At 47.0% G+C, this 21,476-nt stretch overlaps 1 protein-coding gene across 3 annotated transcripts in view; it reads right to left on the reverse strand.

Moving 5' to 3' along the window:
- The window catches only part of synpo (synaptopodin), a 102,157-nt gene continuing 80,681 nt past the window's right edge, over positions 1 to 21,476 (reverse strand). For 2 of the 3 annotated variants that reach the window (XM_087995116.1, XM_087995117.1), the window contains 2 exons: positions 18,696 to 20,599; positions 1 to 3,822 (listed from right to left, as the gene is read on the reverse strand). In XM_087995116.1, coding sequence (XP_087851242.1) covers positions 3,271 to 3,822; positions 18,696 to 20,599 — 2,456 coding nt within the window. In that variant the 3' untranslated portion in view covers positions 1 to 3,270. Of the gene's footprint in view, positions 3,823 to 16,016; positions 17,224 to 18,695; positions 20,600 to 21,476 lie in introns of those variants that run through there. The other variant, XM_087995119.1, reaches the window with a different exon arrangement.

Raw genomic sequence — 21,476 nt, forward strand, 5'->3', positions numbered from 1 at the left:
TCAAAGCATTTCACATCTGGATGAAATTTATATATATATTTATACCATTATCAACTGCATTTCATTTACATTATTATATATAAAATAGGACAATAATCTCTTATAATTGAAAAACTGCTAGAGAGCAAGGTAGGAATGTCTTCCCATACAGGTCCCTTTTGGTTTTTTTTGCAGATTAACTGATGTAAGCGATATGAAGATTTGTTGCAGTGAATGAAAACACCCTATTTCAGAGTTACTGTGGTCAAGAGTTTGAGCTTTGGTCTGGAATGGGTGGGAGAATTCTTTCTGCTTCCTTTTCTTGATAGCTAATTCTCCATCCTCCCCCTCTCCTCGACCCTGGGCCAGTCACCAACTAGCAATTATCCTCAAGCAAGTCTTTGCGCCGGACAGTGGGTGCTGTCAGACTATTTGACTGCAGAGGCATCACACTTCAGATTGGTCCTTGCTCCCAGCTGATCATTCATCTGTATGTGTGCACTATCCTGTTGAGTACAGGTGAACCTGTGGCTGTGCAACATAACCAAGTGAAAGCTTGTTTCCGGAAGACAAAAACTCAAGTTGCCCATGTTCACAATGAAACCACTCTCTGTGCCATGAAAATTCTTTCCGCTCAGAATAAACTGGCCACACTTTTATAGAAGGATGCAGCAAGGCGAGTGTACAAAGGTACTCTTTCCACTCACCTGGGGTGGGTGCAGCTCCAACAGACTCCAGAAATTCGACATCCTCCAGGATAAAGCAGCCCATCCACACCCACTAAAAATACACTTGATCCACCACCTTCAACATTCACTCCCTGGCAGGAACCTCCCCAAACCGGTTTGATTCCCCTTAATTCACCCCGGCCAGGACAAGGTGGGCAGAATACACCAATGCCAATGAGTCTGAATAACCTGACGCCCATTGACATAGGAGCTACAGATGGCGAGGTGGTCCCAGATCCCATGACCAGACAGTTGCTGTTACACATATTTATACCTTGAATGGCTCACACACCATAAGAATGGCCAGCAAAGAATTGAACTGGACAAAATTCAAATATATTCGCTTTGAATTAGCTTCTTCAAAAAAAAAATAATGGCTTTAAGAATACCCCACCTTGAGTTACCTGTATCCAACTGGAAAAGCAAAGGGGAATACATTTCTGAATGCAGAGGGAGGACAACAGGGACAGGTGGTGTAATGGGGCGTTATCATTCTTCTGTCACAGTGCCCCGCAGCTTGACTGACTGATGTGAGAGGTTCTCTTCTGACTGGCTGAGCTCTTTATTCCTCCAGATATCATCTATAACCTATCACTCCTGGGGCCTGGCAGGTAATTCTCACATCATGGGAAAGCAGGAGACTGGTGGGGAATGTTTGTGTGGGAGCCAACAGAGGGGCTGGGTTTGTTGGTTGTGTGACAAACCCACCAGGAATGTGTCCATCTAGAGTTGACAACCCAAGGAGACAACAGAGAAGTTTGAGTGGAAAGATATCTCTTTCCTGAATTATACCGGGAGAGATGTGTTCCATGCTGGAGTCCTCCCTCTCCAGAACTCTGTCCTGCTGAACTTTAGTTGAATTGAGCAGTGGTCTGCCCATCACTCCGGGCCGGAACTTTCCGCCTTTCCCAGAATTACTGGTCACAGTTTGGAAAGCGTGCAATGTGCAAAAAGTAAACTTAAGAGCATGTCTTGCAGAAGCCGGATTCCATTCTCCCTTCTACACATGCATTCCCAGACATGCGTACACAGGAACTCTCACTTCCGCACACATGCTGCCATATACATTCGCATTCCTGTACACATGCTTTCACTCTCACACATGCACTCACACTCCCGCGCACATACTGCCTCTTGCACACACACTCCTGTACACATGCACTCACACTGCCACATGCACACATATCCCTGGACACACCCAAACTTCTACCCACGCACTGCCACATGCACACACAAACACACACAGCCACATGCATCTCACACCTGCATACATACTGCCACACATTCCTGCATTCACACCATTGCATACACACTACCACATAAACACACACTCCTGCACACACACTGCCATATAAGACACACACACACATTGCCACATATACACACTGCCATATAAACACACATATACACTCTCAATCCTGTACACATACTATATACACACGTGCACTCACAATCCCGCGCACACACATTGCCACAAACACACTCCCACACACATACTGCGACATACACACACATGTGCGTTCCCGCACATTCTGCTGCCAAATGCACACACACACATGCTCAAACTCACATACACAACCATACACACACATGCACACTCACACTCTCAGATACAATCACACATGACCGTGCTCACTCTCATATACAACCACACACGCACATGCTCAAACTCATACACAACCACACACGCACATGCTCAAACTCATACACAACCACACACGCACATGCTCAAACTCATACACAACCACACACGCACATGCTCAAACTCATACACAACCACACACGCGTGCTCACACTCACACACACGCCGCTCACACTCACACACACGCCGCTCACACTCACGCCGCTCACAATCACACACACATATACTCACACTTGACATACACAACCACACACACATGCACCCACTCTCATATACACAACCACACACCCACACACACTCGCGCTCTCACTCATTTCCATAACCACACACTCACTGACATACACAACCACATACTCGTGCTCACACTGAGAACCACACACACACGCGCACCCACATACACATACATACGCACTCACAATCACACATGCCACTCACACTGACATACACACGCACCCACACTCATATATACAACCACACACACTCACTCACATACACAACCACACACACACTGCTCACACTCATACACAACCACACACACGCAGGCTCATATTCTCATACACAACCACACATACTCGTGTTCACATTCACATACACAACCACACATGTGCATGCTTACTCACAGAACCACACACACACGCGCACTCACAACCACACACACGCTCACACTCTCAACCACACACACGCTCACACTCTCACCATATACACACGCGCTCACTCACACTCACAACCAAATGTGCGCTCACTCTCAACCACACATGCACACTAACACGCACAAGCACACACATGTGCTCTCACAACCATATACACACACTTACACTCAGACACAATCACACACACACACACGTGCTCACACCTACATACACATAACTACATATCTAGGCTCACACATACACACTTTGGCTCTGCTCCCACTGTCTGACTTTACAACTGCTCACTCTGTCGGAGTTTGCTCCCAGTCCATCCCCGCGGACAGAAGTTGTAGTAACTGGGGGACCTGGGCCCGGAATCATCCGAGGCCAGTGAGAACTCCGAATCAGTGAGTGACCTGCGATAGAGGCGGAGTGGCGAGCGGACAGTTGGAGTGTCTGGAGAGACCACGCTGGGTGAGAGGGGCACCTGTGGAGAGGGGCAAGGGCTATGGGGGCTCCTGGGGCTGGGGGGCAGCTCCCCGGGAGAAGCTGGGGGGCTTGACAGCTTCTTACGACGAGCGGCACTGAGCACATTCTTGGCCAGCAGCTCCTTAAGGCGGCGGCTATCTGGGTTAGAGCCTGGGCTGGCTTTGGGCTCACCGAGCGGACTCCAGTTATTATAGGTTGTGCTGCCCGCTCCTGGGCTAACGCTGCTGCTGACTGGGGAAAAGGGCAATCTCGGGCTCTCTGGAGGAGTCCGAAACGTGTCTGTGTATAGCCGGGGGCTGCTCAATCTCCGCTCGAAGCTGGCCTTCCAAAGCGAGCTTCCTGGAGAGACTGGTCCCTGTGGAGCAAAGACACAACATTAATCTCATTCTTACACCATTTACCCCTCCCGGATGACAACTTCCATTTATATAACACCTATTCACAGTATTCCATTGAAGCAGTCTCAATGGAGGTCTATCTGAAGACTACTCCCTGCTCTAATTTACCACAGAACGGCAGCTATTTTGCACACAGCAAGCTGTCACAAACAACAATGTGGTAATAACAATATTTACCTATTCCAGTGATGGATTTTGTCAGGCCTCTCTTCACAACAGTGGCAATAAACTATTATACTTCAACCTGACAGGAATTGTGGGGTTGTGTTAACATTACACGTGTAATACAGCATCTTCGACAATGCCGCATTCCCTCAGTACTGACCTTCTGATAGTGTAGCAGTCTCTCAGTATGGACTCTCCAACACTGCAGTGTACATTAGAATTGCTGGGAAGTTCCAGCCTGAATACTGTGCTCAAGTCTCCTGAGTGGTACACAAACCCACCACTTTCCGAGGTGAGACAATTAGCTACTTAGTGGACAAGTTTGGAGGAAATCTCCATCAGTTGGAACAGGTACTGTAGGAGCTGGTGTTAATATGATTATGACATGAAATGAGAGACGATCAGAGTTTGTAGGAATTGAACAAAGCTCAGACTGCCCTCCAGAGGATTTTCACTGTACTAACCTCTCAGTGTCCCGGCCAATGTCTGAAAATTTTACATTGACCTCCCTCAAGTGTACATCAAATAAACAGGATTCAGCCCAATCAATTCAGTCCTTTTTAATTTTCCAAACGGGTGTACATCCACTTTTCTCCATTTAATACTGTCAGCATCATTGCCTATTCCATTCTTCCATATGAGTTTATCCTTTAAATACTACACTCCTCAGTCACAGGTTGAACTCTTTCATTCTCCATTGATGGATCAGCAGATGGGGGAGGGAGTAGCCAAAACCTTCCCCTGTGGCCTTTCCTCCTGCCCTCACCTCGCCAGCCAGTGGAACTTCAAACCTGAGAACGAGGGCCAGATTGTTCAGGAGAGATGTTTGGAAGCACTTACACACACAAAGGGTGGGAGAGATTTGCAATTCTTTTCTACAAATGGTACTGGATGCTACATCGTTTGTTAATTTTAAATCTGAGATAGCTAATTTTTTGTTAAGCAGAGGTATTAAGGGATAGGGGTTAAAGGCCGATCTGTGGATAGTGGAACAGGCCTTAGAATCTCAATGACTTACTCCTGTTCCTATAAATTCAGTTAATAACTCTGGATTTGAACATAAAAACATAATAATTAGGACTAGAGCCACTTGAGCCTGCTCCACCAATTAATACAATCATGGCTCATCTCATCTCAATCTGGTTTCCTGACACTCTTCCATCCAATACTAATGGAAAATCTGCCTCTCTCCTCCTCAAAATTATTCAGTGTCCCGTTTTCCACTGCATTCAGGGAAAGTGAACTCCAGATTAATGAACGATCTTTCCAGAGAAGTACTTCCTCCTCTTCTGTTTGAAATCTGCTGGCCTTTATCCTAAAACTATAGCCTCTTGTTCTAGATTGCCTCACGAGGAAACATCTGCTCTACATCTACTTTGTCAACCACGTTTAGTACCTTATATACCTGAATTAGATCTCCTTTCATTCTTCTAAACACTAGCGAGTATAGCCTTAAACTGCTTAAATTCTTTTCATAATCTAGAGGTTATTTTCCATCATGGGAGAGTCTAGGCCCAGAGGGCATAGTCTCAGAATTAAAGGGTACCAATTTAAGACTGAGATCAGGAAAAATTTCTTCTCTCAGAGGTTGTGAATCTTTAGAGTTCCTTGTGATAGACAGACCTGTGGGGACAGAATCATTGCATCCATTTAAATGATAAATAGGTTCTTGATCAGTTGGGAAATTAAGGGTTAGTGGGGAAAGTGGACGTGAGGAAAGTGGACGTGAGGAATGTCAGATCAGCCATGATCCTATTGAGTGGCAGAACAGACATGAGGGCTGAATGGCCTACTCCAACTTCTTATGGTCTTATCAGACACGTCCCTTATCTCTGAAAGTTAGTCTTTGTAATGGTGACCATGACAACAATCACTGATCGTTGCAAAAATCCATCTGGTTCAATAATGGGGAAGGAAATCTGCCATCCTTATACAGTCTGGCTGACAGATGACTCCAGACCTACAGCAATGTGTTTGGGTTGTTCACTGCCCTCTGAAATGACTGAAGAAACCACTCAGTTCAAGAGGTAATTATGGATGGACAAGAAAAGATGGGCCTTGACAGTGATGTCAATAACCCATGAAAGAGTTTTTAAAAATTTAATGTGCATAACATGGACTATTTAAAAGACTGTACTTTGAGAATGGGGGTGGATTGCCCTTTACAGTAGATAGTGTCTTTCTCACAGTGACTCAGCCAAGTGGAACCAGTGTTCACTGCTCCCTCCACCGAAAGAGGAGGGACCATTCTCCTCCTCCATGTTGTACCAAATTTGCAATCGGTCTCTGAGGTGGAGCTGTCTCTGACTGGGGGAGGGGGGAGAAATGTTAGATGACAGGAGGAAGGAAGCGCCCATGGATTCTGGAAGGATCGGGTTGAATCAGAGTTTGGAATGATACAGGGACAGAAGTAGGCTGTTCAGCTGTTGTGTCTGGTTTTAAATAAATTGGGCCAATAAAGTTTTGAAAGTTATGATTGAATCTGCTTCCAGGCTGAATATTTCAGATCACAACACACTGCTGTGAGGTTGATCTTCCTCACTGGCTCCTTTGGTAAATGATCTAAAAACCGTCCTCTCTGGTTACCAAAATCCTTCAGCCAATGTGCTCACTCCATCAAAATTCTGCATCGCCTTTTATCAACAATCCCCTTTGTAAGTGCCTGGATTGTGCTGCCACAAGTGGTGGTGGAGGGAGATATAATAACAATGTGACAGATACATGAATAGGCAGGGAATAGAGGGATATGGTCTCTCCTGAATAGTCTGGCCCTAATGCACAGATTGAAATTCTGCTAGCTGGCCATGTAGCTGCAACTGGATTTTATTTTAGAAAGTCTTCATGTGTCGGTGCAGTCTTGGTGGGCTGAAGGGCCTATTACTGTGCCATACTGGTCTTTGTTCTGAGGCTACCTCACCATTCCACGGTTTCCCTCCTCTTAAATTTTTGTTTTTGTTTTCTCAAAGCCTTTTGAGTTCTGGTTTTACTCACACTGCATTCCCTCCAAGACCAAGATATTGTACTGGTAGTGCTCTGCTCAGGGCTGCTCTCACCATCATCTTTATGTAGAAGGATGGCTTTCACCTCTTTGTATTCCAATCTCCGACCTAATGTTCCAGCACTCCATTAACTTTTTTATTTAATAACTCAGAGGAAAGATGGTGGTGTAGTGGTAAGGTTCATCAATTAGTAATCCAGAAAACTACAGATGCTTTCTGGATTGCACTTTGAATTCACTTTCAGATGGTGAAATTTAAAACTAATAAAGCTCTGGAAGGAAAAAAACAGTCCATGGAGACCTCTGTCAATTATTGCCAAAAATCCATCTGGTTCACTCAGGTCCTTTCGGAAGGAAAATCTGTCATCCTTATCTGGTCTGGCCACAGAAATGTGATTGACTCTTAATTTAAGAATAGGGAGCCTTAATTAAGAGTGGACAATAAATGCTGGCCCAGCCAGTAATGCCCCTCCTGTAAAAAAGACAACTTCCTTGCAGCCATATTTTAAAGATCCGTGCAGCTGAAACCCCAAGTGCTTTCGGACCTCTGCTGTTTTAAGTTCCTGTATGAGGGGCACACACACTGGTATTTGGGGGGGATTGACCTATTTCTGTGCTGTAAATCCAATCTGCATCAAGCTTTGGAATTCCTTCTCTGTAATTGCTCACTCGCCACCTTCCTTCCTTCCAATTGTTCCTTGAAGCCAACCTCTTTGGTCAAAACATTAGTCATCTGGTCCAAAACGGCCTCAAAACTCGCAAAGCACCTCAGGATATTTTAAATTAGGTCTAGGGCATTATCTGAATGCAAATTATTCATATGGTTGTTTTACAAAGGCATGGTACAGAAATCTAGCTCACAGAGGATATGCCAAGTTAATATTCAAATCAACAGATACTAACTGCTATATTTGGAAACTGTTTTTAACCCAATATGATCTGGGAACGTGCAAGGGGACGGTGCAGAGGCAGCTTAATCTGTATCTAACCCTGTGCTGTCCTGTCCTGGAAGTGTTTGATTGGGACACTGTCCCAGTTCTGGGAGTTTTTTAAAACAGTAGAGAAACTTTCCTCAGTATCTATCCTTCCGCCAGCCTTGACAGAGTGTGTTATAGAACATAGAACAATATAGCACAGAACAGGTCCTTCGGCCCACGATGTTGTGCCGAACATTTGTCCTAGCTTAAGCACCCATCCATGTACCTATCCAATTGCCACTTAAAGGTCACCAATGATTCTGACTCTGCCACTCCTACAGGCAGCGCATTCCATGCCCCCACCACTCTCTGGGTAAAGAACCTACCCCTGACATCTCCCCTATACCTTCCACCCTTCACCTTAAATTTATGTGCCCTTGTAACACTCTGTTGTACCCAGGGAAAAAGTTTCTGATTGTCTGCTCTATCTATTCCCCTGATCATCTTATACACCTCTATCAAGTCACCCCTCATCCTTCTTGTTCCAATGAGAAAAGGCCTAGCACGCTCAACCTATCCTCGTACGACCTATTCTCCATTCCAGGCAACATCCTGGTAAATCTTCTCTGCACCCTCTCCAAAGCTTCCACATCTTTCCTAAAGTGAGGCGACCAGAACTGCACACAGTACTCCAAATGTGGCCTAACCAAAGTCCTGTACAGCTGTAACATCACTTCACGACTCTTGAATTCAATCCCTCTGCTAATGAACGCTAATACATCATAGGCCTTCTTACAAGCTCTATCCACCTGAGTGGCAACTTTCAAAGATCTATGAACATAGACCCCAAGATCCCTCTGCTCCTCCACCTTACTAAGAACCCTACCGTTAACCCTGTATTCCGCATTCTTATTTGTCCTTCTAAAATGGACAACCTCACACTTGGCAGGGTTGAACTCCATCTGAATTCCTGAAGAAGGGCTTATGCCCGAAACGTCGATTCTCCTGTTCCTTGGATGCTGCCTGACCTGCTGCGCTTTTCCAGCAACACATTTTCAGCTTTGAACTCCATCTGCCACTCCTCAGCCCAGCTCTGCATCATATCTAAGTCCCTTTGCAGCCGACAACAGCCCTCCTCACTATCCACAACTCCACCAATCTTCGTATCATCTGCAAATTTACTGACCCACCCTTCGACTCCCTCTTCCAAGTCATTAATAAAAATTACAAACAGCAGAGGATCCAGAACTGATCCCTGCGGAACTCCACTTGTAACTGGGCTCCAGGCTGAATATTTACCATCTACCACCACTCTCCGACTTCAACCGGTTAGCCAGTTTTCTATCCAACTGGCCAAATTTCCCACTATCCCATGCCTCCTGACTTTCCGCATAAGCCTACCATGGGGAACCTTATCAAATGCCTTACTAAAATCCATGTATACTACATTCACTGCTCTACCCTCATCCACATGCTTGGTCACCTCCTCAAAGAATTCAATAAGACTTGTAAGGCAAGACCTACCCTTCACAAATCCGTGCTGGCTGTCCCTAATCAAGCAATGTCTTTCCAGATACTCATAAATCCTATCCCTCAGTACCCTTTCCATTACTTTGCTTACCACCGAAGTAAGACTAACTGGCCTGTAATTCCCGGGGTTATCCATATTCCCTTTTTTGAACAGGGGCACAACATTCGCCACTCTCCAGTCCCCTGGTACCACCCCTGTTGACAGTGAAGACGAAAAGATCATTGCCAACGGCTCTGCAATTTCCTCTCTTGCTTCCCACATAATCCTCGGATATATCCCGTCAGGCCCGGGGGATTTGTCTATCTCAAGTTATTCAAAATGTCCAACACATCTTCCTTCCTAACAAGTATCTCCTCTAGCTTACCAGTCCATTTCACACTCTCCTCTTCAACAGTTTGTAAATACTGAAGAAAAGTACTCATTCAAGACCTCACTTATCTCTTCCGACTCAATACACAGTCTCCCACTACTGTCCTTGATCGGACCTACCCTCGTTCTCGTCATTCTCATGTTTCTCACATACGCATAAAATGCCTTGGGGTTATCCTTGATCCTATCCGCCAAAGATTTTTCATGCCCTCTCTTAGCTCTCCTAATCCCTTTCTTCAGCTCCCTTCTGGCAAATCTGTATCCCTCCAATGCTCTGTCTGAACCTTGTTTCCTCAACCTTATGTAAGCCCCCTTCTTCCTCTTTACAAGACATTCAACCTCCCTCGTCAACCAAAAAAAGCATCCCAGAACTTCAAGAGTCGGGGGAAAAGGTGAATATCGTGGCCATCACTAAGGAGAAGGTACTGGGGATGCTGAAAGATCTGAAGGTGGATAAATTTCTTGGACCAGATGGAGTACCAGAGTACCCCGGAGAAGGAAACAGATGAGGAGACTGTACAGGCATTGGTACTGATCTTTCAGGAATCACTAGAGTTGGGGAGGGTCCCAGTGCACTGGAAAATGGCTAATGTAAAAACCCTGTTTCCTGATGCTGCCTGGCTTGTTGTGTTCTTCTAGTCTCCTGCTTGTCTTCTTAGGAAGGGTGGGTAGCAGAAGAAAGAAAATATAGGCCAGTTAGCCTTAGCTCAGTCATTGGTAAGATTTTGGAATCCATTAATGATGAGATTGAGGAGTACTTGGATGTGTTTGGCAAAATAGAGCTGAGTCAGCACAGCTTTATCAGGGGGAGGTCATGCCTGACAAATCTGTTTGAATTCTTTGAGGAGCTAATGAACAAGTTAGCAAAGGAGTGCCAGTGGAAAAGGTATATTTCCAACAAGTGGAGTTCAGGAGGGGTCAGTTACGGGGCCACAACCATTTACATTATACAGTAAAAATGTGGAAGAAGGATCTGAGGGCATTGTTCTCAATGGAAAAAGGCTTTGGAAATCTGAAGCTCAAAGGAATGTGGGAGTCTGAGTTCAGGATTCTCTCACAAGTTAGGAAGTCAAATGCAGTTTAGCATTCACTTCAAAAGGGCGAGAATACAAGAGTAAAGATGTACTGCTGAGACTGTATGAAGTTCTGGTTAGACCACATTTGGAATACTGTAACATGAGCAGCTTTGGGCCCCATATTTTTGTTTCTTATTCATTTAAGGGATGTGGTCATCACTACCCAGGCCATTATTCATCATCCATCCTAATTGCCCAGAGGGCAACCATATTGCTGTAGGTCTGGAGCCACATGTGGGCCAGACCAGGTAAGGACGGCAGTTTCCTTTCCTAAAGGACGTGAATGAACCCAGATAGGTTGTTCCAACAATCACCAAGATTCATGATCATCATTAGACTCTTAATTCCAGATTTCTGTTGAATTCAAATTCCATCATCCACCACAGTAGGATTTGACCCACGTCCCCAGAACCACCTGGGTTTCTGGATTAACAGTCCAGCGACAAAACCAAGGAAGGATGTGTTGGCATTGGAAGGGGTCCAGAGGAGGTTTATATAAGTGGTTGAAACTGTGTCTGTACTCAATGGAGCTCAGAAGGATGAAGGCCAATCTGACGGAAACTTGCAGAATTCTGAGAGGACTTGATAGAGTGGACGTGGAGAAGATGTTTCCACTAGGAAGACAGACTAGGACCTGAGGGCACAGCCGAGAATGATGGCATGACCCTTTAGAACTGAGATAAGGAGGAATTTCTTTAGCCAAAATGTAGTGAATCTGTAGAAATCGTTGCCGCAGAAGATTGTGGAGGGAAAGTCATTGAGTGTACTTAAGACAGAGATAGTTCTTGATTAGTAAAAGGCATTGAGGGTTATAGGAGAATGGGATTGAGAAGTGTACCAGCCATGATCGAATAGTGCAGTAGATTCAATGGACTGAATGGCCTAATTCTGCTCCTATATCTAATGGTCCTTGGAGTTTGACGGGGACAGTGTTGAAAGAGTTTTACTTTCAGTTTGAAAGAATAAAGAGAAATTAGCTCTGCATCTAACCTCATGCTATCGTTGTCCTTGTAATGTCTTATGGGGAGTGTTGAAGGACATTTACTTTTTATTTAAGAGTAGACAGAACTTTACTTTCAGTTTCAAAGAGCAGAGAGAGCTTTACTCTGTATTTATCCCTGTGCTGTGACTGATGGGGATGGTGTTCAGGGACGTTCACTTTGTCAAGAGTAGTTAGCTGTACTTTCAGTTTAACAGAGTAGAGAAAGCTGTATCCAACCCTGGGAGTATTTGATGGGAATGGTGTTGAGGGAGCTTGCTCTGTATCGACCTCCCATGCTGTGACTGTTTGATGGAGGTGGCCAGCAGCAAAAAAGTCACAACAGTGTGTTGCCTCCCTCCTGCCAGGATCAAAGATATCTCGGAGAGAATGCAGAATGTTCTCAAAGGGGAGAGGGACCAGCAGGAGGTCATTGTACACATTGGAACTAATGACATAGGAAGGGAAAAGGATAAGATTCTGAAGGGAGAATTTAGAAAGTTAGGCAAGACTTTAAAAAGGAGGCCCTTGAAGGTAGTAATATCTGGATTACTCTCAGTGCTACAAGCCAGTGAGGGTAAGAATAGGAGGATAGAGCAGATGAATCCATGGCTGAAGAGCTGGTGCAGGGGAGAAGCATTCACATTTCTGGATCACTGGAAGCTCTTCTGGGGTAGAAGTGACCTGCACAAGAAGGATGAATCGCACCTGAATTGGAAGGGGACTGATATACTGGCAGGGAGATTTGCTAGAGCTACTTGGGAGGATTTAAACTAGTAAGTGGTGGGGGGAACCCAGGGAAATAGAGAGGAAAGAGATCAATCTGAATCTGGTACAGTGGGAAAAAGGAGAGAGTCAAATAGTCAGGGTAGGCTGACAGGGTAGGGCAGCAAAGCAGAGAACAAGGTAGGACCAATAAATTAAATTGCAGTTATTTCAACGCAAGAGGCCTAATAGGGAAAGCAGATGAACTCAGATTATGGCGAGGACCATGGGACTAGGATATCACAGCGATTACAGAGACATGGCTTAAGGATGTACAGGACTGGCAGCTTAATGTTCCAGGATACAAATACTACAGGAAGGATAGAAAGGGGGAACAAGAGAGGAGGGGAAGTAGCGTTTTGTTCAGGGATAGCATTACGGCTGTACTTAGGGAGGATATTCCTGGGAACACATCCAGGGAAGTTTTATGGGTGGAACTGAGAAATAGGAAAGGAATGATCACTTATCGGGATTGTATTATAGAACCCCAATAGTCAGTGGAAAACTGAGAAACAAATTTGTAAGGAGATCTCAGTTATTGGTAAGAATAGGGTGGTTATGATAGGGAATTTTAATTTTTCAAACATAGACTGGAACTGCCACAGTGTTGAGGGTTAGATGGAGAGGAATTTGTTCAGTGTTTACAAGAAAATGTTCTGATTCAGTAAGTGGATGTACTAGCGTTCATTAGCAGAGGGATTGAATTCAAGAGTCGTGATGTTGCAGCTGTACAGGACCTTGGCTAGGCCACATTTGGAGTACTGTGTGCAGTTCTGGTCACCTCACTTTAGGAAAGATGTGGAAGCTTTGGAGAAGGTGCAGAGGAGATTTACCAGGATGTTGCCTGGAATGGAGAATAGGTCGTACGAGGATAGGTTGAGAGTGCTTGGCCTTTTCTCATTGGAACGGTGAAGGATGAGGGGTGACTTGATAGAGGTTTATAAGATGATCAGAGGAATAGATAGAGTAGACAGTCAGAAACTTTTTCCCCGGGTACAACAGAGTGTTACAAGGGGACATAAATTTAAGGTGAAGGGTGGAAGGTGTAGGGGGGGGATGTCAGGGGTAGGTTCTTTACCCAGAGAGTGGTGGAGGCATGGAATGCGCTGCCTGTGGGAGTGGCAGAGTCAGAATCATTGGTGACCTTTAAGCGGCAATTGGATAGGTACATGGATGGGTGCTTAAGTTCGGACAAATGTTCGGCACAACATCATGGGCCGAAGGGTCTGTTCTGTGCTATATTGTTCTATGTTCTACTAGAGAAGCTGCAAATGTTGACCTACCCTTAGGAAATAAGGCAGGTCAGGTGACTGAGCTGTCAATGGGGGAGCACTTTCGGACCAGTGATCATAATTCTATTAGTTTTAAAATAGGAGAATCTGTAAATTGTTTCAAGACAGAGGTAGATAGAATCTTGGTAAGCTGGTTGTGTGTGTATGTTTGGGGGGTGGAAGACTGTGGAAGATTACAGGAGTCAGTGGGAATGTAGAACAATCAGATCAACCATGATCTTATTGAATGGAAGAGCAGGCTTGAGAGGGGGAGTGGTCTCTTCCTACTCCTAATTCCTATGCTTATGGGATTTGTGACCCCGTAAGGCCTGTTGTTTTTTTTTGTCTAACTCATTGAAGCCTCACTTCCCTCGGAGGATGCGGTCTTACTCTTTTGCAAAACCGTTGTGTACAGATTTTGTAAATGACTCGGATTCAGAGAACCTACAATAACTTGCTTCATTTAATCTCACGATTAAACGATTTGGGACTGAAAATAATTTAGTCTGTTGCACCTGCTTAATGCAGTTGATGACTGTAAGAAAGGTGAAGGATGTGTCAGAAGCAAGGTAGAACAGAGAGTCAAAGGGATTCAGAGACTAACACATGTTCCTAAATTTTAGCTCGTCAGAAACATTTTTTTAAACTTTTTCTTTTCAAAATAGAATTCACTGGTGACTTGTACATTAGAATTATTCAATACTGTGATTGAGCATTCAAGAATGAAATTTGTTCCTCAGAAAAGGTGCCTGGAATATTCTGATTAACATACTCACTAAGTCTGATGGCCATCTTCCTGTGCATCTCCTGTTGTTATGTTAACTGCTCAAGTTGATTATTAAACAGCCAGGGAGGCAAGGAATGTGCAGTCTACACATTTGAGCCGGCTGTTATTATTTTTAAAATTGTTCACAGGATGTGGCCATTATTGGCTAGGCCAGCATTTACTGTCTATCCCTAAGGACAGTTTGGAGTCATTGCTGTGAATCTGGAGTTACGTTTAGGCCAGACCAGGTAAGGACAGCAGATTTCCCTCCCTAAAGAATATTGTTGTAAAAACCCAACTGGTTCACCAATCGACAGTGGTTCCATGGTTGCCATTAAGCAAGGTTTTAATTTCAGATTTTTACTGAGTCCAAGTTTCACATTTGCCCTGATGGGATATGAACACATGTTCCAGGAGCATCAACCTGGGGTTTTAATGCATGTCCCAAAATGACTGTGGGTTGATTTGAGATTTATGCCTTTTCCCTCACCAGTGAATGGTCAAGACGGAAGCTTTGAGTAGGCAAGGCCTTGGTAAAATAGGACTATTAACTCGATCTCTTTGCTCTTCCTGGCCCAGCCTCTGTTCTGCAATACTTGACCGAATTTAGGAGATCACTTCATGGGACTAAAACCTCAGGCTCACACCGAACTACTTAGAACTGCAAAACTACTGTGGGAGCTTTGACCCGTTATGCCTTTATCAGTGCTTTCAAAGAAGTCTCCAACTAGTCCCACTTCCTATCTTTTCCTAAATTCCCGTAAAAGTCTTAAGTGTTTACCCCAACGGTTTTGAAGTGCACGCCAGATCATGAAAGTTTCCAAGTAACAAAAAATCCCTCCTCCCCTCCTGCTCTGCTTCTTTTGCCTATCACCTTAAACCTCACGAGATTTTTTGAACATTTTTGTTAAATCTCTCCTTTTGTGCTGTGAGAACAGTGCCTGCAGAAAATACCAGAGGAACTCAGCAGATCCTGCAGGGGTCAGGGGGAAAGAGAGAGAGAGAGAGAGAGAGAGAGAGAGAGAGAAACACAGTTAACATTGAGTCCGATATGACTCTTCTACAGGGTGAAGCTGAACTCGAAACATTAACTGTTTCTCTCTACAGACACAGCCAGGCCTGCTGAGTTTCTCTAGCACCTTCCTGTTTTTAAGTCATAGCCTGAGATTGTAGTCAACACTCATTAATGATGACCTCTGCTGTTCTGAAAGTCTGTGGAAGCCTCTGTAATAATCTGAAAAAGCTCATTCTGAGCAAAAGAGCAAACATATACACAAGTGACACAGAGAGAGAGGGGAAAAAAAAGAGAAAGTGTCCAGAAAGGGAAATAAAGAAGCTTTATTAAAGTGTGGGATACAATCCAAGCATAAATACAACAGCAGATCTCAACAGGTTGCAGAAGAAACGAGAGAAGAGGTGAGTTTACGATATCTCTGGCATTGTGTCATAATTACACAGAAACAAGAGAGAGGGACAGCTCAGTGATGTCAGTTGTGTCAACTCCCGAGGTTAGTCAGTAAAGATGAAATCTACTTCTTCATGTCCCAGTTCCAGATGTTGGAGACTAATCTACAAGTTCTAGCGTAACTCCTTACTTTCTCACTGATCTTGAAATGTGAATCTAGTTCATGGAGACCAGGTTCACATGGGAAAGTGGAAAACATTTTACCCAGAACATGGAAGTTTTCTTTTGAACCTTACAGTGTGGTCCCTAAGCTTGCCTCTGCTCCACAATTCCACAGGAGAAAGTGAGGTCTGCAGATGCTGGAGGTCAGAGCTGAAAATGTATTGCTGGAAAAGCGCAGCAGGTCAGGCAGCATCCAGGGAACAGGAGAATCGACGTTTCTCCTGTTCCCTGGATGCTGCCTGACCTGCTGCGCTTTTCCAGCATCACATTTTCAGCTCCACAATTCCACAGCTCATTAACCAGGCCACAGCCTACCCCGAATTCAAATGGCATCCCCTTAACCAACCACCCTCCCCAGACATTTCCCATTCCCCAGTTTTGCCCCATTCCCACCCTGAAGGAGCAACCTACGTGTTAGAGCTAAGGATTCCCATGCATCAATGGGAGTGGGAGTTTGTGCGCCACCTTGGGATGGATTCTTCAGCTAATACTTAGCGAACAGTTGAGAGGCAGGGGGAAGGGAACTATTCCATCACAATGTGCATCACACATGGCTGCCCACACCAAGAAGCTGATTTAACCCACTGCCCTCACCCAGTGATTTGAATCTCCGCAGTCCACTTATCCCAGCATGGTCCTGACAGGCATTGACTGACAGCAGAACGACTTCAACCTCAACCTGCTTGATATTATAGCTCCTCTGCTCAGCTCTTATGTTTCATGTCTTCATAGCACCCACAATGTCAGGTTGATATGTAGCTTGGCCAGAATTTAGGATCTGCAGGCAGGCTGCGAACAAATCCCCGACCTAACAAATAATCCCTAACTTGTTGTAGAGAGTCCAATCGTAAAAGTCCCTTTGTATGACGTTCACGTCCTAAATTCTAAAGCTTGCTGAAAAAAAAAAGAACGCAGGATGATGAGACAAAAGTGAGGAGAATATTAAATAAAAACAGACAGTTGCCAAGTAACAGGACAGCAGCATTTGGAGTTCCAAGTAGGTGAAGTGGAGAAGGGCGTTGTAGATTTGTGGACAGTGAGAAAGAGAGGAAAAAGGGAGGATAATAAAGAGGGGGAGGGAAAGAGACAGAGTGGAGGGGAAGAATGTAGTTACAAGGAGAAGGAGGGACTGACACTTTGACAGTGTTGCATTCCCTTGGACGTAGCATTGGGAGTGTCAGCCTGGACCCTTGGGCAGCTGATAGCAATGAGGGTGGAGAATGTGTGTATGGGGGCTCCTTTTGTGGCATAATGGTAGTGTCCCTACATCTGGATCTGTAGGTCTAGGTTCAAGTCTCATCTGCTCCAGAGGTGTGCAATAACATTTCTGAACAGGTTAATGAGAAACAAAAGGTTTATTTTCCCTGCAGTGTCAGAGGCTGAGGGGGTGACTTGATAGAAGTTTCTAAAACCATGAGTGGCATGGACAGAGTGAGTAGTCAATGTCTTTTCCCCAGGATAGGAGAGTCCAAAACTGAAAAGCATGGATTTAAGGTAAGAGGAGAAAGATTTAAAAAGCACCTAAGGAGCAACTTTTTCATGCAGAGGGTGGCGTGTGTATGGAATGAACTGCCAGAGGAAGTGATGTAGACTGGTATAATTACAATGCTTAAAAAGGCATCTGGATGGGTAGATGAAAAGGAAGGGTTTGGAGGGATATGGGCCAAACGGGACTACATTAATTTAGGCTATCTGTTTGGCATGGATGAGTTGGACCGGACGGTCTGTTTCTGTGCTGTGCAACTCTACGATTCTAGGATGGTGTTTTCTATGTCGCATTGGGGGTATCAGCCTGGATTATGGGCTTAGGTTTCGCCTTTTGGATTTGAACCAATAACATTCAAACACAGGGTCGCTACAGCTGCTTGGTGAGGCATTATTGATTTGTCTTGACATTTGTGAATCTGGGCCATTGATGGGTTAGTAGCAGGACCTTTCAAGCAGCCGATGGGTGATGAAGGTGGAGGATTTTTGTTTTGTGTGGGAGCCCTGTTGTGCCTTAGTGGTATAGCCCCTGCCCCTCGAACAGGAGGACTGGGTTCAAGTCCCATCTTTTCCAGAGGTGTGTAAATAACATGATGGGGAGTAAACTAAAATAGGTTTCTGTTTTTAGGCATTTGGACCTGGATCCCAAACTGAGGCAACAGGAAATTACACTGGCGTTTACAGCAGGCCATTCAGCCCATCGACCCTGTGCTGGACTCCACTGGAGAGCTCCTCCCAGCTGAATTTTGTCCTCTTTCGGACACTAAGAGCAGGCAACTTTGGGATTTTTGTTTTTTTTCTCCCCGCCCCCACCCAAAACCCCGCGGTTTTCCCATCAATTCCCGCTCCTTTCAGAAAAGCAGACCAAAAGGCTTCCACACCTGGGGTTCCAGTCCAGCTTTCCGGGCGGAGAAGGAGGGTCTCGGGGCTTGCGGCACCTCCTTGGCGGCTCGGGGGGACGGGGAGCTGCTGCTGCTGCTGGGGCCGGGGAGAGGAAGAGGAGGCTGGAAGCTCCGAGCTAGGGGCTCGGCCGCGGCGGGGCTCTGCTCGGTGAATCCGTTGAGGCGGGAGGAGGAGGAGGAGGCGGCAGGAGGAGGCTTGGCGGCCGTCGGGGGGCACGAGGAGAGCGGCACCGAGCTCTGCCTGAGGTAGGAGGCCTGGCCGGGGTTAGGCCTGACGAGGCGGGGCGGAGAGGGGGCCCCTCTGGGCAGCGAGCTGAGGGGGCTCTTCTCCGGAGTGATGATGAACAGCGAGGAGCTCATCTGCTGGCGGCGGGGAGGCCCGGGGTTCCCGTTCGCCTTGCCCACCTGGGCGAAGGCGGATACCGGAGAGCGGCGGCCGAGGGCCAGGCCCGGTCCCGGGCGGTCGGGCGGCTGGTCGCCGCATTTCCAAGATGGCGGCAGGGACATGGTGGGGGAAGGCGGCCTGGGCCTGGTCTCCATGGCAACCGGCGCCTCGATGGTGTACCTCTCCATCCGGGTCTGCCGCCGCGCGAACAGCTCCGCCCCTTTACCTTTGACCTCGGCCAGGGCCTGGCTGGCGCCTGAGGCGCGCGGGGCCCGGAGCTCGGGCGGCTTGAGGCACGACGCCCACTCGGGAACCGGCGGCTCGCCGCGGTCGTGACCGCGCCCCCTCCCGCCGGGAGGCTTGGGGGCCACGGGGGGCGACGGCTTCTTCTGGTTGAAGTTGGCGGCCTCCGCGCCGAGGCCCAGGCTGTCGTCCTCCTCCGCCTCGGCCTGGCCGCCTTTCCGCTTCTGGACGTCGATGCCCTGCACCAGCGAGAGGAGCTCGGGGTTCGGCGCCACCTTGGGCTTCTCGTGGAAGGTGAACATGGGCTTCCTGGCCGCCCTCCGCGCCCTCGACTCCTCCAGGATGCCGGTCTTGTGGGCCCACGCGGGCGGCCGCTCCAGGCCCGGCGAGCTGCACCCTGGAGGCGGTGCCGAAGATGTCCTGGTGGAGGCCGCCGGCGCGTGGGAGTAAACCGGGCCGTACGGAGCGATCTCAGGAACACCGGCCGGCGGCTTGTAGGGCTTCGGAGAGCCCCCTTCCACCGAGAAGGGCCTGGGAGTCCTGTTGGCCAAGGGTGCCCGCTTCTCTTCGGGCCTGTGGGCCATGTGGCTCTCTCCATGTTGACCTCCGCCGGTTTGACCATTGACCTCTCTCTGTAGATGCTCACCGTCTGGGTCGCGTGGCGGGCACGGAGTCTGCAAGTGCACCTCCACTGTCGTCCTGGCCGGCTTCACCGAATGGTTGATCTCCACTGGATGTGGCCCCGTGGGGCTCTGGAATCCCAGCTCGTGCCCAGGCTCCCCCTCGCCTCCATCCTCCTCTGCTGCCTCTTCGTCCCGTTGCCCCCCGTCCTCAGACCCGTAGTCTTCTGCTGCTCCCGTCAGGCCTCTCTGGTCCACTGCCTCCTCGTGGTTTCCGACTGTCAGCGTGGGCTCCATGGTGTGGCCCTCAGCTTTCCCCTGACAGCGCTGGAGGCTGGTGTCCTCCGAGGAGTCAGGCGCTGTGGGCAGTTCTCTGCCTGGCTCCCTAGCTAGACTGTCTCCAGGGTCTCGGCCCTCTCCATCAGCAGGGCTGCCTGGTTCCAGGTCACAGCAGTGCTGTCGCTGGCCGTAACTCGTTAAGGTGAATGCATTCACTCTCTTCCTGCGCCTGTTGAAGAGCAAGACGCCTTTGGAGTTGGTACTTGGTGGAGTAGTCAGCTGGGCTGCAATTTTCTGGCTTTGAATCCTGGCGTCTTTTGCCTCCTGCTCACTCACACTGAGGCTGCGGCAGAGACCTGCAGGGCAATGACAAAGATTGTTATGTGGACGCTGCAGAACTGGACAGGCAAAGGCTCCCTGCAACACCTCTCTCCCACACTCACCCCTCGCGCACGTCCCCTGCCCCACACACTCATTCCCCCATCTCACCTACAGACTCCTATCTTTCCCCCCAGAACCCTGCCCCTCCCCTCTCACCCACATACTTGCACCCCACAAATGCTCCCCCCCTCCCCCCTTCCTACTCTGCGTGCTGTCTCGGTAGAGGTTGTTCTGCTATTTCATTAGCCTGATTTGGCTATAACTCGATTGATGAATTGTGGATATAGTGTTATTAAAACAAACTTTCCACTGGACAGATATAGTGATTTTTCTATTAGCGATTTTCTACAGTGTGATTTTTTTTTTCATTATGCCATTGTAGAGGAAAACAACCGTCACAGCAAAACGACCTGCACCAACATAGTCCTCTGATCTATTTCTGTGTGGATTGATTTTAACGATCGTGCCCCTTACTATCAGTCATTTACACCCCACCGACATGGGAGGGAACAGTGTTTTTCCCTGGTTTGGGCGAGTGGGAGTAGAGAGTGTCTCGAGCTAGGTCACCTGAGGCATGTTATTTAGGTCTGAGATGTGGAGGAGTTTTTTTTCACTCAAGTAGTGAATCTTTGGAAATGGGGTAATAATGCAGGAAAGGGACATCCAAGGAGAAGATCAGCTGTGATCTAGTCCAGTGATGGAGTGGGCTCGATGGGCCAAATCGTCACCCATGTCCACTGTTTCTCATGTTCCTATCTTTTAAGTGTGACAACTTGTTATAATCTGGTGGTGAAAGCTTATTCAACAACAACTTTTTAAGGGGGAAATGAAATAAATGCTTCTAAGAGAAAA

Source organism: Chiloscyllium plagiosum, unplaced genomic scaffold, assembly GCF_037043375.1.
Source record: "Chiloscyllium plagiosum isolate Xiang-an unplaced genomic scaffold, Cpla_swu_hap1 HiC_scaffold_16, whole genome shotgun sequence".
NCBI classification, from domain to species: domain Eukaryota; kingdom Metazoa; phylum Chordata; class Chondrichthyes; order Orectolobiformes; family Hemiscylliidae; genus Chiloscyllium; species Chiloscyllium plagiosum.